We start from the raw sequence: 16,216 nt of genomic DNA on the forward strand, positions 1-16,216 counted from the left end.
TCTCTGCTGGGTGTTGAGTTAAGAGGGTGTTGTTTTACATGCTTCTGCCGCCGTCTGTGACTTTCTCGTGCTTTATTGCATTTTTTCTCACTCCCTCTCTCCTCTCCCTCTCACTCCATCCCTCTCTCACTCTATTTCTCCCTCTCTTTCTCACAAGCATAACGCAACACACACCCATGCATGCACTGAGATACACACTGACACACACACTCTTTCTCTCTCTCTCTCTCTCTCTCTCTCTTGCTCTGTCTCTCAGACACACACACCTACACACACACACACACACACACACACACACACACACAAAAAAAAGCAGTTTTGACTTTTTTTCACATAAGTCACTTACTGCACACATACAGTATGAAGCACACATAGCCTGTGGATGTATTTGCTTAATGGTGGCAATGAGTCTCGTGAGGGCATGTAATACTTGGCTGATTTTCCAGAGATCTGAAACATGGATTATGGTTGGATTCGGAATACCAAATAAGGCATTAATTGCTCTGGAAGGAAAGTGGAGGAAAGAGAGAGATTATGCAACTGCCTTTTATGGGATAAATGTTTCATTCAAAACATCTAAAATGCCTGATGATCATATTACAGTATTTATATATTATTTGATCACTTTATGTACCTCTGTCCAGATATTTCAGCTTCTGGTTAGTATGTTATTTGCTTGTTGTTGATACCAAGACATGGATAAACATCTGCTAAATGTACTACAGATGTTCTACTGAGCTGCCTCAGTCCCTTTACATTCAGTTTGACCTTCAGACCTTTAACCAGAGTTTTCAGCATGTCGTTGTCAACCTGGTAGCATCTGGTTTAGGTTTCAGACAGGTTAGTTGGGATGACATATATGGTGCATAGTGTTTTGCTTTGAGATACCAGTACACAAGTCTAATACTATTGGTAAAATCTGATACTATTGGTAATTGACCTTCAATCTCTGAGCTCAGTGAGCTCTCTGTGGGAAGCTGCATATCCTTACTTCATTCACAGCTTCTTTCCCTTATGAGATTAAAGAGATTTTGCAAAAGGTGGTAATATTAATAAAAATACTTAGTGCCAAGTAACTTTTGAATAAAATGACTGATAAAAATCTCTCATTCATAAATGAATCCCCTTTATGACTTATTTGTAAAGAGGCTTTGTAGACACCCAGCCCTGATCCTCTTTAAATCCTATACAAGCCTGATTAATGATTCTCTGGTGGTAACAGAGTTATGTTGGGCTACATCGTCATGTGTCTTACTTAAGTGATACATTGCTTATCTTACACACGGTACCTCACAAGGTATGTGCACATGCACATAAATCTGGGCATGTCAGCTAATTGTGAGCATGACCCGTGAAAGCTCAGTCTTAACGGAGGAGAGACAGCCGTCCCCAAGGAACAGTGGCGGGGGGGTATTGTGCTGTTACAGGTGTCAGGCCATTCCGCTGCTGATGTGTGTGTGTGTGTGTGTGTGTGTGTGTTGGGGGGTGGGGGAGGGGGGGTTCAGTTGTTGCGTGCTTGGTCCCTGAGGAGACGCACATCTGGAGCACATAGCAGACAACCCGCCCTTAAATCCCCCAGGCAGGAGTGCGTAGACCTGGGCATGACCACAGGGCCTAGGCATGCTCTGAATGTTGATGGATACCGGACACTTCCGTGGCAAATTTGGTGGTGGCAAGGACGAGGGTTGTGGGGGGGGGGGGGGGGGGGGGGGTGGTTGTCCCATTCCCACACTCTCTTGTACGCTCATTACTATGTTTTGGCTTAATATTCCACCTCCACCTGGGGATCAGTTTGCAGTGGACCCCTGGTCCTTTCCAAATGCAGCTGCAGGGCTGCTGGGAAACTTCCAGAAGCATGTTAGTTTCACTTCCAGACATCACTGATGCCTGTCCATTTATGCCATTTTAGTTAGTTCTTTGAGCAGACAATGTCCAGGCTCTGGAAAGTAATGGTCTTATATTGTAAGGGCAGTTTTAAAGGCTCTATGGCATATTTCCTGTGGGTGGTTGTTGGAATATCCAAAGTGGTTTCTATGGTGTTTTATGTTTTCCTTCTTGCTTTCTCACTTGCTTGCTTTATATATTGTATGTCAAGGGATAGCAGCTGTTCAGTTCTGCAAGATCAAGTCAGATTTTGCAGGACTGAGTGTTTTCATATTCTTATCATATTTATCAGGGACTTCTCTTGGGTACTACTGGACAACTGCATTCGTGTGTGTACCACATGGGTAGGGCTTTAGATCATTGTTTAACAAGAAAATAAGTAACATTAACTAAATGCTGTAAAGCATCAACTACAATTCTTTAAGTAATTTCATAACTTTTTTTTTTCTCATTACTTTTGGTTCGGTAATTCTATAGCCTTTTCTTGTAAATTGTAAATAATGTTAGCAAAAGTGAACATAGTACAAAGCATTGCTAAGTATTGTACACCACCTAAGCTATCTCCAGAAAATGGGTGAATTTTTTACAACAGCATGTACGTCTAATGTTTGTAAGCTGTGGAAGCCAATGTGAATAATGGCATTTGTCAGAAATTCCCCCATCTTGGCGAAATCCCCCTTGGTTTTTGGCCAACTCATATTTCAGATTTAAGAAACAGCTGTATTGTTGATGGTGATGGTCGTGTGTGTGTGTGTGTGTGCGTGTGTCTGAGTCAGAACCAGATGTTCTGGACCTAAAACTCCAAAATTTTCTATCTACTCTTTTGCAATGGATTGCCTGACATCCCCAGCATTTTGAAGCTGATAAATATTTATGTGTATTCTTTTTTATAATGATTTCCAATATGGAAATGTTAAACAACAAAGACGCTGTTGTTTAACAACTCCCCCAAATTGTGGTGCATTCTGTTAATTCTGAGCATAACTTCCTTCACATAGACTCTCATCAACTACATAAAAATATTGCAAGTCAATACAGACCTCCAACCCTCATGGACATTTTATGTTTCTATTCAATAAATCTTTTTTATTCTCTCTTAGTGGTAGCATGATGGTAAGCCCCTAGCTCAGCTGCCATAGTCTAATCCCAACGGCTGCATTGTGTTTAGACTTCCTGTTGCCATTCCCTTGTGCCCCGACATTGACGGACCTTTACAGTGGGTCACTGTGAGGGTCTCAACTACTGTCTTTTTTTTTTGAACCGCAGTCTCTTGCTATTTTAGGGACCTTCATGGGAACCGGATCGTAATCGTTAGGAAGACATTTTTAGAGCTGATTAGCAGTCAGGAAAAAATAAATATAAAAGATGGAGTTAAATACTCTATGTATAGTAATCACCTCTTTTCCTCTGTTGATTCGCTATGCCCCTGTCAAGTCACTGGCTCACTTTGTGCTTCACTTGATTAAAATGAAATGCTGTTTGCACGTGCTGCACAATAGAGCAATATTAGAAAGGAATCGTTATACGATACTGTTGTGTTTATAGACACAGATTCATGCATATGCTCCACCACCAGTAGGTGGCACTACAATATGTAGTGTAATGTATGTATAACAACTCAATTTAATTGTGCTTATACAGCGCCAAAACATTACACATGTCTCATGGTGCTTTACAGAGTGTTAGACAATCAGAGAAAAGAAAAGAAGGCCCATGGGTAACAGGGGCAAGGAAATACTCCCTAGAATTGGAGATACATATAGGAAGAAACCTTGAGCAGATCCACGACTCAAGGGCCTGACCCATCTGCCTAGGCCCTAGGGTCAGTTACAGAACAGTAAGGTCTGTAAACATGATAAATGCAAAAGTTAGTCAGATGTAGAGAATAGAACATGGTGTTTAAATCCACCTGAAGTGTATGTTACAAGAGGTGGGATGGTTACATATCCGGTATGATAATGCATGAATCCTATATTTAATGTCAGAAAGTTCGAATAGTCCAGTATAGGAAATGGAATTGTCCAGGGGGATTAGGAGTTGACATAGGGCAAGTGGTGGGTCGCTAGGCTGTACGGGCCAGGAATCTAGGTAGGGGGGACAGTAATCACTGATAGCAAGCTGGGGCAAATCATTGTGTGAAGCCAAACTTTAGGTTCTGCTTGTGCAGGGAGGGTTTGCTGTGCTGTGTGAAGGAAACGACTAATAATAAAGGGCTGATGTAACTGTGCACAGGCTGCAATCACAAGCACCAGTTTTAACACACGGCTCAAAGATTGAATATGACTGGCAACAATGTGGAAATTAAAAGAATAAGCTGCTTAGTGCCACCCCTGCCTATTCTTGTGAGAGAAGAGCTGCATTCTTGTTGCTTCAATGTGTTTTTGTTTATTATGGATGTGATAGATAAGGGAAAAGTGATAGCATTATGTTTTATTGATATCTTTAATTGTTTTGCTATGATGAAAAATGAAACATTGTCCTTATTTCCTGTGTGTTTTTCACCCAGTAGACCTGACACTGCAGGCGATGGTGGGGGACCCAGTCTTGTCGTCGGTCAAGCGTGCCCTCGACCCGGACGATAACCCGGCTTTCATCTTCTCCAAGAAGTCTACCGTGTCGCGGCTAGCTTATGGCCGGCTGGACAGCCCTTTCCACCGCAACTTTGCCCTGCTCTTCCGCCTGATGCCCACCAGAGACAGCGGCGTGCTCTTCGCCCTCACCGACAAGTCCCAGATGCGGATCCAACTGGGTGTTAAGCTGGCCCGCGGGAAAAAGGGTGGCCAACAGGTCGAGGTCTACTACAGCGACGGCAAGGGCAAGTACGCGTACAAGCCCGTCGCCACCTTCCCCGTGACCACCAGCAAAGGCGTGTGGACGCGTTTCGCCATCTCGGTCAGCGCCAACAAAATCTCCTTCTACTACAACTGCAACACCGAGCCCAAGGTGGTGACGTTCAGCCGCTCCAACGAACCCCAGGTGGTGGAGCCAGGGGCGGCCCTCATGGTGGGGCAAGGAGGCTCCCAGGATGGAGATAAGTTTGAGGTATCCCATCATGCACTTTTCTTTTTGGGGCAGTGGTACTAAAAGCTAGATACTCCATTGTCCATCGAGTTGTATTAGGTGGCACACGTAAACGTGGCCGCCTTATTGCTGTATGGGCAACATTTGCTGGCAATTAGAGACACCTTTCTGATTTCCAATCAGAGATACCTGTTTCTCCATTGGCCTCCAGTGATAGTTGCCCCCACGAAGATGGCGGCATGTACGTTCTGAAACCCAATGCGGTATCTAGCTTTCTAATATCTATGGGTGGTAGCGTAGTGGCTTAGAACCTGAGCTACCCATAGACAGTAAAATAAAATGGACAGAGCCACCCCACAGACTTCGATAGAGACAAGTGAAGTCAATTTGAATCCGTTTTCCGGTGATTACCAATTGTACTGCGCACCCTCAGTGTCAATTGAGTGATAACAAGTGATGTTAAGCAACGGACTGAAACACAGTTAGTCGTCTAGTAGCTAAGAAAATTGATAACGTGCAGACTGAGTGATTCGAGTTTGAGTGCAGCTTTTGGTAGGTGATTTGTTCCGACGTAGCCTAGTGCCAACCAAACAAAACATCACTCAAATTGTTTGTCTTTCCTCAATGCTTTCCTAAATAGCTTACCTGTGGACTTTCCCTTAAACTGCCTTCATTTTCTTATCCAGAAAATGCCGTTACTTCTCTCATGTGCGACTTAAAGTCGCATGCTCATGACATCATTTTAGCATTGGTTTTCAAAAATTGTTTATTACGGAGCCGTAAAATGAGATACGAGGTTATGACGCCAGTCACACAATGTTCTCTGGAAATAGGAATGGTTCATATAGGTTTAAAACGCTTCAAATGTAAAGTTATTCACTGTCAAAGTGACGCCAAAACGAATGGGGGTCAATGGAATGCTAACTCCAGGTGAAACCTCATTAGCCTCAGAGCCTCTCACAGGGGGTACGCCTTCCGAATGTTAGCTTACCCCCTTGGGGCTACCATGCAGTAGCCTGATAAGTTGTGGATTCAATTCCCAGCTTCCACCGTTGTGCCCTTGAGCAAAGCACTTAACCCCTAGTTGTTAGCACTCTGGACTTGTAACCGGAGGGTTGCCGGTTCGAGCCCCGACCAGTGGGCCACGGCTGAAGTGCCCTTGAGCAAGGCACCTAACCCCACTGCTCCCAGAGCGCCGCTGTGGTTGCAGGCAGCTCACTGCGCCGGGATTAGAGTGTGCTTCACCTCACTGTGTGCTGTGTTTTCACTAATTCACGGATTGGGTTAAATGCAGAGACCAAATTTCCCTCACGGGATCAAAAGAGTATATATACTTATACTTATACTTATACTTATACTTGTTCTGGGGATAATAGCCCTGTAGTATAATTTACATGTGTACAGTATGTAAGTCACTTTGGATAAAAGCGTCTGCTAAATTAAAAAATGTAATGTAAATGTTTTTGGGTTTGAGCTTTGGGTTGATGACTGAGTCAACATCAATATGTTGTTGACCTGAGTGAGGGGTATACCATCACAAAGCTCTTTCAAAGTTGATCACCTCTTGTTTTACTTTAAGCTCAACCTACCACTAATCTCGCTTCATAGTATACCCTCCAGTTTGTATTACCAGTGCAGTTCTTTTATGTCCTTTCGTGTGTGTGTGTGTGTGTGTGTGTGTGTGTGTGTGTGTGTGTGTGTGTGTGTGTGTGTGTGTGTGTGTGTGTGTGTGTGTGAGTGAGTGAGTGAGATAACACATATGACAGTTTAACTGACAGTTAAACGCTTTTGCAGTCGCTTTGGTGTGACTACAGTACTACACTGTGTGTGTGTGTGTGTCTGCGTGTGGTTGTGGCTCCTTAATGAAATGACTAATGGCAAAGGTCACCTAGAACTCTGTGCAGTACAAGGGGAGCTGACAGCCCTATCACTCAGAGCAAACCTCAAACTGAGGCCTGCTTGTTCCCATAGTCCTGAGCCTGGGAGGTCAGGCTACGCCCACTCTGGTACACGCTGGAAACGGGGAATCCCCTAAAATTGGGCAGTAAATTGGCTTTTTGTTTAGTTGTTGATTTGTTATTGAATTTAGTCTCCATCTGGGAGTTGTTTGTGAGTGATGAGTAGCATATGTGTATGTGTGTGTGTGTGTGTGTGTGTGTGTGTGTGTGTGTGTGTGTGTGTGTGTTTGTGAGTGATGAGTTTTGTGTGTGTGTGTGTGTGTGTGTGTGTGTGTGTGTGTGTGTGTGTGTGTGTGTGTGTGTGTTTGTGAGTGATGAGTTGCGTATGCATGTGTGTGTTTGTGTGTGTGTGTGTGTGTACTTGTGTCCATTGAACTATCACAAACTATCACATTGTTGCCCCTAAATGTGTTTGTGTACTCTTGTGTTGTTCAGGGCCAGATATCCCAGCTGACCATCAGTGGAGACCCATTTGCTGCTGAGAGGCAGTGCTACACATCTGATGATGAGGACGAGGAAGATGTGAGTTCTGTATCACCACACCCACCTATCACCATGTAATTCCCATGGCATACCAACAGAACATATTGTCATGTAACATCAGGCTGACCAGTAAAAGTGTAAATGTGTGTGTTTTCTTTGTTTAACATCAATACATGGTATTTAAAAAAAATAAAAATGTTTCTGTTCATTTCTTATGTCGTACCGGGATCTGATAGCCATTGGCATTGGAAGAATCACTTCCTCTGTATGCATCTCACTATACACCCCCCCCCCCCCTCCTTTTCTCTCAGGACTCAGGAAGTGGTAGTGGAGATGGTATGGACACTGAGGATGGCATCACAACACAACCTCCCAAACAAAAGGTATTGCCTACTGTGTTGATGGATTAGTTGTTGATTGGCCACTGTAGGAAATCTGCTACCCATAGCACAGGAATTGAACGCCTCTCCTGTGTATATCTGAAATTAATAACAGCAACCTTAACTCAGTGCTGTGCTGTTTTTTCCAAACGGGGGGAAGCATGTGTCTACTTAAGGAAGTACAAATATTTGGTTCAGATATTCACACTTGTAATTAAAGAAAGATGGAAAGTTTCAAAGAGGAGTCTTTTGTTTATCTTGTCTAAAACAAGCAGCATATGGAAACAGTTGAAATCCCATTAAGTGTAGTTAATTTGTAAATTCAATAGGCCTGTTACAGTTATAAACGAGGTAGCGAGGAAGCCAACTGTAAATTCTTGCCATATATACAGTATGTTAGCTGATGTGTTGATGTAATGTGTGCCAATTTGGCAAATATCAAATATCTCAATGAGCAGCCCTATCTAGTGTTCCTAGGTGTTATTGTCTAACCCTCAAACTAACTCTCCATATTTGACGATGCACCTGTAATTCATCCAAACTTTTGCTCATTTACGACCATGTGTAAATATCTCCCTGCAGACCCCAGGTACTCAGCTTCTGCCCGAGCCTCCAGTATCAAGCACCTTCTCCAAAGGAACTCTTGATGTCGCTCAGGAGGAAACTGGTACGTCATAGACCGCTTTCCAGAAATGCAGGTCTTCTGAAATGAAAGTCCATCATGCATTAGGCATTATAGCCTAACTGGGTATTCTATTCACTATTGTTTATATATTTGTATATTTTAGTAATGGTAATGAGCACATTCAGTGATTAGACAGTTACTAGCAGGCCCTGTATATCGACAGTTAAAGCAAATAACTAGCTCAAATTTAAGTGAACACTCCCTCCATTTGCACAATGAGTTAAGCTTCTTCCCTTCTTCCCTCTGGTTATTTAATAATAATAATAATAATAATAATAGTAATAACTAATACAATTTATTTAACTTTATTTTTTAATCTTTTTATTTATTTTATATCATCTATATTCATTGATTGATTGTAGCTATTTTATTGATTGTCTTTATTACGGCAATTTCCCGATTATTAACCAAGGTTTATACATTGATTTAGCAAAATTTCTTCAGCTATGAGGTTCATACACAGGGGTGGGCTATGCATGGGAATGCATTTCTCTTCTTCTTTCTGATATTACTGGGTAACTCGGCACTGCGTTTAATACACGGGTGCAGTTAATATATGGTTTTGTTTTTTTAATTTGCATAAACCACTGTCCTGCGGTTCATTCTCAATGCTAAAAAAATACACAGGAAATGACTGAATATTTTAGTTTACTCCAAATACTTACTCCATGGACTGATCCGCTGAGTATCTGTCAGAGGTGGAAAGTAACGAAATACATTTACTCACGTTACTGTATTGAGTAGTTTTTCTGTGTATTTTGTATTTTTTAAGTAGTTTATAAAATCGGTATTTTAAATTTTACTTGATTACTTTTTGAGTGTACTTCGCTACATCAAAAATCCCATCCGTTACTTGAGTAAAAAAAAAGTTAAGACTAACGAAAACAGAAAGGGAGAGAAAAAAAATCACGCCGATAATGATCAGCATGTAGCCTACAACAGGACATGAATCAAGCTGACGCCATGCTGAAAGTGATGGAGATGGAGCTGGATCACGAGATGCATCAGATTAGCCTAACCTATGAAAGTGTATTTTCCGTTATTCCAATGGGTTGTCTCAGTTCGTTTTAGCACCAATGATTGCTGAGATATTCAAGCAAACACCATGGGATTTCGTGTTTTGATGTTTGTGCTCACCTTTCTTTGGAAAGAAGTTTATTAGTAGTTGTTTCCCCTCATTTTGATGTCTCTCTTTTTCCTGTTTTGGCCTTTGTTTTTAGTAACCTGACTTGGCTTTCTTGGAGAAAGACATTGCACCAGCAGCACAACAATTAGCGGTCCACTACTAGCGATGCTCAACTAAATAAACAAAAGATAGACTACCTTATGAATCGTGCAGGCGGACTAAACCATTTAGCTCTTTAGCAAGGGAGAGTGAGAGTGACCTTAGACAGTTTTCACTATGTTTTGTATACAAAATCCAGTCAGTCAAACTTTACATTTCGTCTGACATTCATTTTTACATTTAATTTGGAAGTTAAAATATTCAGGTAAAATAAATATATGGTGGAAATAAGTATTGAACGCTTATTGTTTTTTTCAGTAATTAGCCTAAACTTCCAGTGAGTCTATTCGAAATTTTCACCACACATTATATTAACACACATATAAAAAATCCAAACATAAGAGTTTTGTGTAAAGTGGAATGACACAGGAAAAAAGTATTGAACGTGCCTACTGAAATTTCTTCAATACTTTGTGGAAAAGCCTTTGTTTGTAAAGACAGCTTCAAGACATTTCCTGTATGACAAAACTTATTAGTCGCAGTATCAGGTGTGATTTTGGTCCATTGTTCTAAACAGATTCCAGGGGTCCCTCTTGTGAATCCTGATCTTTAGTTCCAGATTACTTCCAGAACTGTTTAATTGAATTGAATTGAATTGGCTGCCTTCAAGTCTTTCTGGAGCTTTCTCCGAGTGGTCCTTGGCTCTTGGAATTGACTATCCTTCTGACTCACTGGTCAGAAATATTGCGAGGAGATCCTGTGCCCTGTGCCGGTTGATGATGCAGTGATGTTTCTTCCACTTGGAGATAATGGCTCCCATGTTGCTTACTGGAAGATTCTGAAGTTTTGAAATGCATCTGTAACCAGTTTCATTGATATGTTTTGCAACAATAAGGTTGCAAAGGTCTTGGGAGAGCTTTTTGCTTTTATCCATCATGAAATGTTTCTTGTGTGACACCTTGGTAATGAAAAACCTTTTTATAGCCCATCAATATGTAAGCTACTAACCAAGCTTATATTAATTTGTGCAGATAGAAAGGATAACTACTCTCTAACTACTTACAGATTCCAGCTTGTTCCTTCCCTTTCCTTGCCTTAGTGCTTTTTCTTAGCGTGTTCAATACTTTTTCCCTGTGTTATTCCACTTCATTACACATGACTCTACTTATGGAGTTGTTTGGATTTTTTATGTGTGGATTACCTGAGTTATTACTAATGCCTGATGAAAATGTTGTGCCCCCTGTATTCCACTTTTCAAGGGCCCTCTCCTCCATTGCCCTATACTCCCCCCCCCAGTTCGACGCCTTTTAATCTGCTGAACCTTCTGCTCGTTTCCAAATATAAAAAAAACTCTCTGCAACTCAACATTGGCCTGCCTGCCTCAGCTGCCTGTGTTCTGTGTGATTACTGTTCACTGCAAAGCGACCCAAGGATGAGTGCAACTAATGAGTGAAAATTAACTACTGCTCAAACTTAAAGAACTTAAAGGAGGTGCTTTTTCACATAGATCTCCATTTCTCAACATCCTTATCAGGCAAGTACCTCCACTCGGCGGCCATATTGCAACACTTTTTGGGCACTTATCGTGCATCTATTTCGGCAGAAATGCGTGTGCGTAAGGCTTCACGACACCAATCTTGCTCCAGCACCGAGATCACAACAGATGATTGGCACGATGTCTTCACAGCACACCACATGATTGGCTCAATGTATTTTACAACACACCACATGATTGGCTCAATGTATTCACATGTCAACGTTTTGCCGCGGAAGGGTTGTGATATGTCTAGACAACTGCCATATTGCCATATTAACCCCATGCATTACTATGGAGGATTTTTTGAGTGCTGTATCTCCTCATTAGAAAGTCTCTGGTAAAACTGGTTGTTCTGGTACCCACCCTGGTACCCAGTAACTAAGTAACTTTTACTTAAAGTACATTTTAAATGAACTACTTTACTTTTACTTGAGTACATTTTCAGATCGGTATTTTAACTTGTACTTGAGTAATATTTCATCAAGGTATTGGTACTTTTACTTGAGTACAATATTTTCATACTTTTTCCACCTCTGGTATCTGTATATTGAGTTTTAAGATGAATGATGTGTGACAAGTGCCTGTCTGTTTCTACACGTGTTTCTAAGATGGAGTCTTTACTGCAAACCAAATTTACCTCTGGGTATAAATAAAGTTACCTGAGCCTGAAGCTGAACTCACCACAGTTTAGATTGAGCAGTTTTGTCCTGAAATCTTTACATTAAAGAGTTGCACCCCCTAGTGGATATATTTTGTTACTGCTATACATCTGGTGTCCCAGTTTTGAGATTAATGTTGGTGGCCGTTTGGCTTCAGTTTACTATAATATTTTTACAATTGATTATTCAAGCTTTTCATACTTTCACACTGCTTTCTTCATCTATACTGATATCAAGTTTTTGTTTTGTTTATTCAGATTCATTTAGGCAGGTAAGCTGACTAACTCGCATAATTTCAGACATACACAGAAAAGGTGTTAAATACCTTGTTATATAGATAGGGGATTTCCCAGAGTGGACGATCAACACCCAAGTCTATTTAACATTTTCAAAAAAGCATGATGAAATTCAGCGACAATGCACAATTGGCCTGTGGCAGTCGCAAACACACCTTTTGTTGTATCCGTGATTTGTAAAGGCCCCCCTTCACAGTAAAACGTATGTTGCTAATAACCTGAATGCCTAACCAAAGAATCAAAACAGAAAAAGCACATCACCAACAGAGCAACGTTCGTGAGCATTTCACTGGGGTTTTCAAGCAGGCACATTACTCCATCGTTGTTTAATTGAATTAGGTCCACGACACCTCTAGAAAAGCTCATCAGAGATGTCTGGTGTCCCGGATCAACCCCCCCTCCATGCTCGTGATGAGTTGGGACACGTTACAGAGATATCAACAAGTACCACTCCAGAAAGACAGCGACTGGATTTCACATATCTAGATTTCACATATCCCTGAGTCAATTCAGGTCAATTCACAGACTCAGTCTGTGAGCGCCTCAGCCAAAACCATTGGCTTGCCTTTTCAGGAGCATCACACAACTCCTTCACAGCTCTTTTCAGTGATTGTCCTCGAAAAATCAAAATCTACAGAAGTTCTGTGGCTGAATTTGCTAAAGCTGACTTTTCATACACAAACCTCCTAACACTTATCTCCTATGATCTTGTGTGTGCTTGCCAGACCTGTTCCCTTGCTCGAGTTGCTGCAGCCAATAGTGCCACATTCTGGGGGCATGAACATGGGGGCTCATGAGCATAACCCCAGAGTGTAGCACTGTAGCTGCCTGGTAGCTCTAGCTGTTGGCTGCAGCAACTTGAGCTAAATAGAACCATTTGTTTTCGGTGGGGTTTCGTACTGACAGTACTCGGTGACCTCGAGAATCCATGTGAATAATCGCCGGAATTCTCCTTTGACTTCTTCCTTTCAATGGCTTCCCCTTTCCTTCCTCCTTTCTAAAGCATCACATTCTTTAACCTGTTGAGGAGTGAATTATTTTCCTGTTTCCTTCTAGAATTCTATGCAAACGATCTATAGTTTCAGTGTTCTTAATTCAGTCTATGGGGAAAATCTCTGAGGTTAATTGTCACATCATAATGTGGAACTCTCGGTTCGCAAACATTCTAATCACATATTTGTGACCGTACTCCTAAACAGGTTAAGGGTCTCAAAGTCGCCACAACAATACACTATAGAGCTTACAGTTGCCTTCCGAGTTTCCAAAACCATGCTTTGCCCCATTTTCCTGTGTTGCTCGTATTTGCCCGGTGACCACTGTCCTGTCTCTCTCACACAAAATAAATTCTACTGTTCCTGTCACTAACTAGCAAAGAGTTAACCTCAATTCTCTTATACTTGTGCATTATAATGCCCAGGAGGAAGAAACAGCAACCAGTAACTTACCAGACAAACGGCAGGGTGCAAGATACATCTCTATGAATGCACTGGGATGCATCATGAGTGATGTTCCTGGGGTCAACAGAGGTTTCAGGTCTTTTAACATTAGACTACCTCGCCCAGGTGACCCACCTGGGGTTGATCAGATCCGTAAACAGGCCACGTGCTCGCCCTCTTTATCCAAAGCTTTTTCTGCAGCATCTGTGATTGATTGATACTTTATAAACCATGGCACTGTAGCAAGAGAAAATGCAGGCAGCATAGTGCTGATTGTGTTCTCTTTACTCCAGGCCTGAAAGGAGACTCTGGGTTTGACACCGAAGGCTCTGGTGGCGCCTTCACCCCTGGAGATAAGGTAGTCCTCTTTAACGGTTTATTTTATGTGCAATACAAAAATTACTTCAGTTAAACTATTTCAGGGCAGCCAGTTTTCGTAGTAGCTAAAATAATAAAGTAAAGCTTTACAGGTAAAAGTAACTGGTCAAAAATTTATTTTGGATGTGTATCAAACTTAATAGGCTACCTCTTTAGTTTGATTTCGATACAGTCCAACAGAAGGTGATCAATATAGTAGAAGATATAGGACATGACTGTCCAGTCCAGAAATTAAACATGTTTGAGCACAAATAATTTGATATAACCTCCTAGTTAATTTTTTCACAGGGGGCAAAGGGAGAGAAAGGGTTAAAGGTATGACACATACATAGCAAGTATGCACAATAGAATAAAAAACAATCCTACATTTTATTTTAATGTATCTATTTCATTTAACTACACATTTGTTGACCCCTAAGACTTATAAATATCCCACTGAAATCCTTTTACCAATCCTTCCACTCCACTCCAGGGAAGTCACGGGGTCGGCATGCCTGGCATGAAGGGAGACACTGGACCTCCGGGCCCTCCAGGCCCCCCTGGGCCTCAGGGTCCAGTCACAGAGATCATTGACACTGGGGACGGGAAGAAGATCCAGAAGGTGGAGGGCCGTCAGGGGCCGCCAGGGCCTAGAGGCCCGGCGGGACAACCTGGACCAGCAGGTCGTGATGGGCAGCCAGTGAGTACTTTCATTTTTTATTTTTGTTTTAGCCTATTGTTTTACTGTTAATTGCTTAACTTTTATGACAGTTTTTACAATTGCTTAATTTTTTAGTATCACTACTTTCTGCTTTTCATCTTCAATTAATTTGTGGGCTGTTTGATTATGATTATTTATTTTTAACTGTGAAGTTTAATGAGACCTGTGTTGATGGTAATACTGCACTACAGTATGAATAACAATATATATAATATTGAATTGAATTGAATTTGAAATTACTCTTAGCTAGAACATTGCTATCATTGTTGCTACATAATTTAAATAAATTTATATTGGTATTACTGTTATCAGTCAGTAATATGACCAATAAGGCCGATGTGATTATTTCACACATGCCTGTTTTTGATAGATGCAAATTAATATATGTCTATTTATGTGTTTTCTAGGGTGAAAAAGGTGACCAGGGTGAAGAGGTGAGGAACAAGTGTCTCTGTGATATGAAGAGCTAAGACTTTTGCAGCATATTTCTGCAACATTTCTGGATGTTTTGAGTGATGAGTCTCACAGGTAGTAGCTAATGATGACACTTCTCTTGTCCTTGTCAGGGTCCTGTTGGACCACGTGGTTTCCCAGGCACCCCTGGCAACACTGGAATGAAAGGCCTGAAGGTGAGCCGGGCCTGGATCACTTGCCCTATTTACATGGACGCTTTTATATTAGAATCGGAATAAAAATGAGACAGAACGAAAGGGGTGGGTGTTCCGTTTTATTCCGATTGAACAGCCATGTATTTGTTATCCAGCAGGAGCAAAATAGCAAAGGCTATTCCGATCAATCATTCTAGAGCGTTTCTTACCACCTCGTCGGAATAGAACGTAGGCTACTCAATGTAGACAGATGACACACAATTTTAATTTGTAACAGTTTAATCAGATTGACAAACAAAAAAAACTCCTTGTAAATGGGGCTAATGATTAGGTCCTGATTTAAAGGAAGACTGGTGTTGATGTTGACTACATGTACAAGTCAATGTATAGACAACAATGTTTGAGTATATTGTTTATATTCTAGTCATAGAATAACAGTGAGTTTATAAAGATATAGAAAGAAGAGAAAGATAACCATGTTAAACATGATGGTGATAAACATGGATATAGAAGTTCAAAGTCCATAATAGAACATTTATACTTTTCCTACATTCCTACCATTGATTGTGCATTGATGCTCATGTCTGGTGTATGCTTTACAGGGGGAGGTTGGGGAGGGCCTGCCTGGCCCAAGAGGACTTCCAGGACCCCCAGGCCCCCCAGGGATCGTTGAGACAGTGAGTACTATCAAAGTCCTTATAGGCAAGTCTCACCACTCATAGACCATCTCAGTAACGCCTTTGGGCAGTTATTTTGGAATTGTGCGTAGACAACTGCCATATTACAAACTAACCCTTTACATTTCTAAGTTGTAGCTGTTCTCCTTATTGAATTCAGGTGTATGTACTTATTACAGGCTTGTAAGTATTACATTACATTACATTTAGCAGACACTTCTTGACCAAAGTGACTTACATATGTCAGCTATATTACAAGGGATCACATTGTCCCCGGAGCAACTTGCTC

The 16,216-nt window shown here is 41.4% G+C and overlaps 1 protein-coding gene across 6 annotated transcripts in view; it reads left to right on the forward strand.

Annotated features, from left to right (window-relative positions):
- Positions 1–16,216, forward strand: part of col18a1b (collagen type XVIII alpha 1 chain b) — a 51,183-nt gene that overhangs the window by 16,981 nt on the left and 17,986 nt on the right. For 3 of the 6 annotated variants that reach the window (XM_042079799.1, XM_042079797.1, XM_042079795.1), the window contains exons 2-11: positions 4,391–4,926; positions 7,299–7,385; positions 7,658–7,729; positions 8,309–8,393; positions 13,858–13,922; positions 14,231–14,257; positions 14,415–14,621; positions 15,050–15,076; positions 15,209–15,271; positions 15,853–15,927. In XM_042079799.1, coding sequence (XP_041935733.1) covers positions 4,391–4,926; positions 7,299–7,385; positions 7,658–7,729; positions 8,309–8,393; positions 13,858–13,922; positions 14,231–14,257; positions 14,415–14,621; positions 15,050–15,076; positions 15,209–15,271; positions 15,853–15,927 — 1,244 coding nt within the window. The remainder of the gene's footprint in view (positions 1–4,390; positions 4,927–7,298; positions 7,386–7,657; positions 7,730–8,308; positions 8,394–13,857; positions 13,923–14,230; positions 14,258–14,414; positions 14,622–15,049; positions 15,077–15,208; positions 15,272–15,852; positions 15,928–16,216) is intronic. The other 3 variants (XM_042079800.1, XM_042079798.1, XM_042079796.1) reach the window with 1 other exon arrangement.

This window comes from Alosa sapidissima, chromosome 23 (genome assembly GCF_018492685.1).
Source record: "Alosa sapidissima isolate fAloSap1 chromosome 23, fAloSap1.pri, whole genome shotgun sequence".
Classification (NCBI taxonomy): Eukaryota; Metazoa; Chordata; class Actinopteri; order Clupeiformes; family Clupeidae; genus Alosa; species Alosa sapidissima.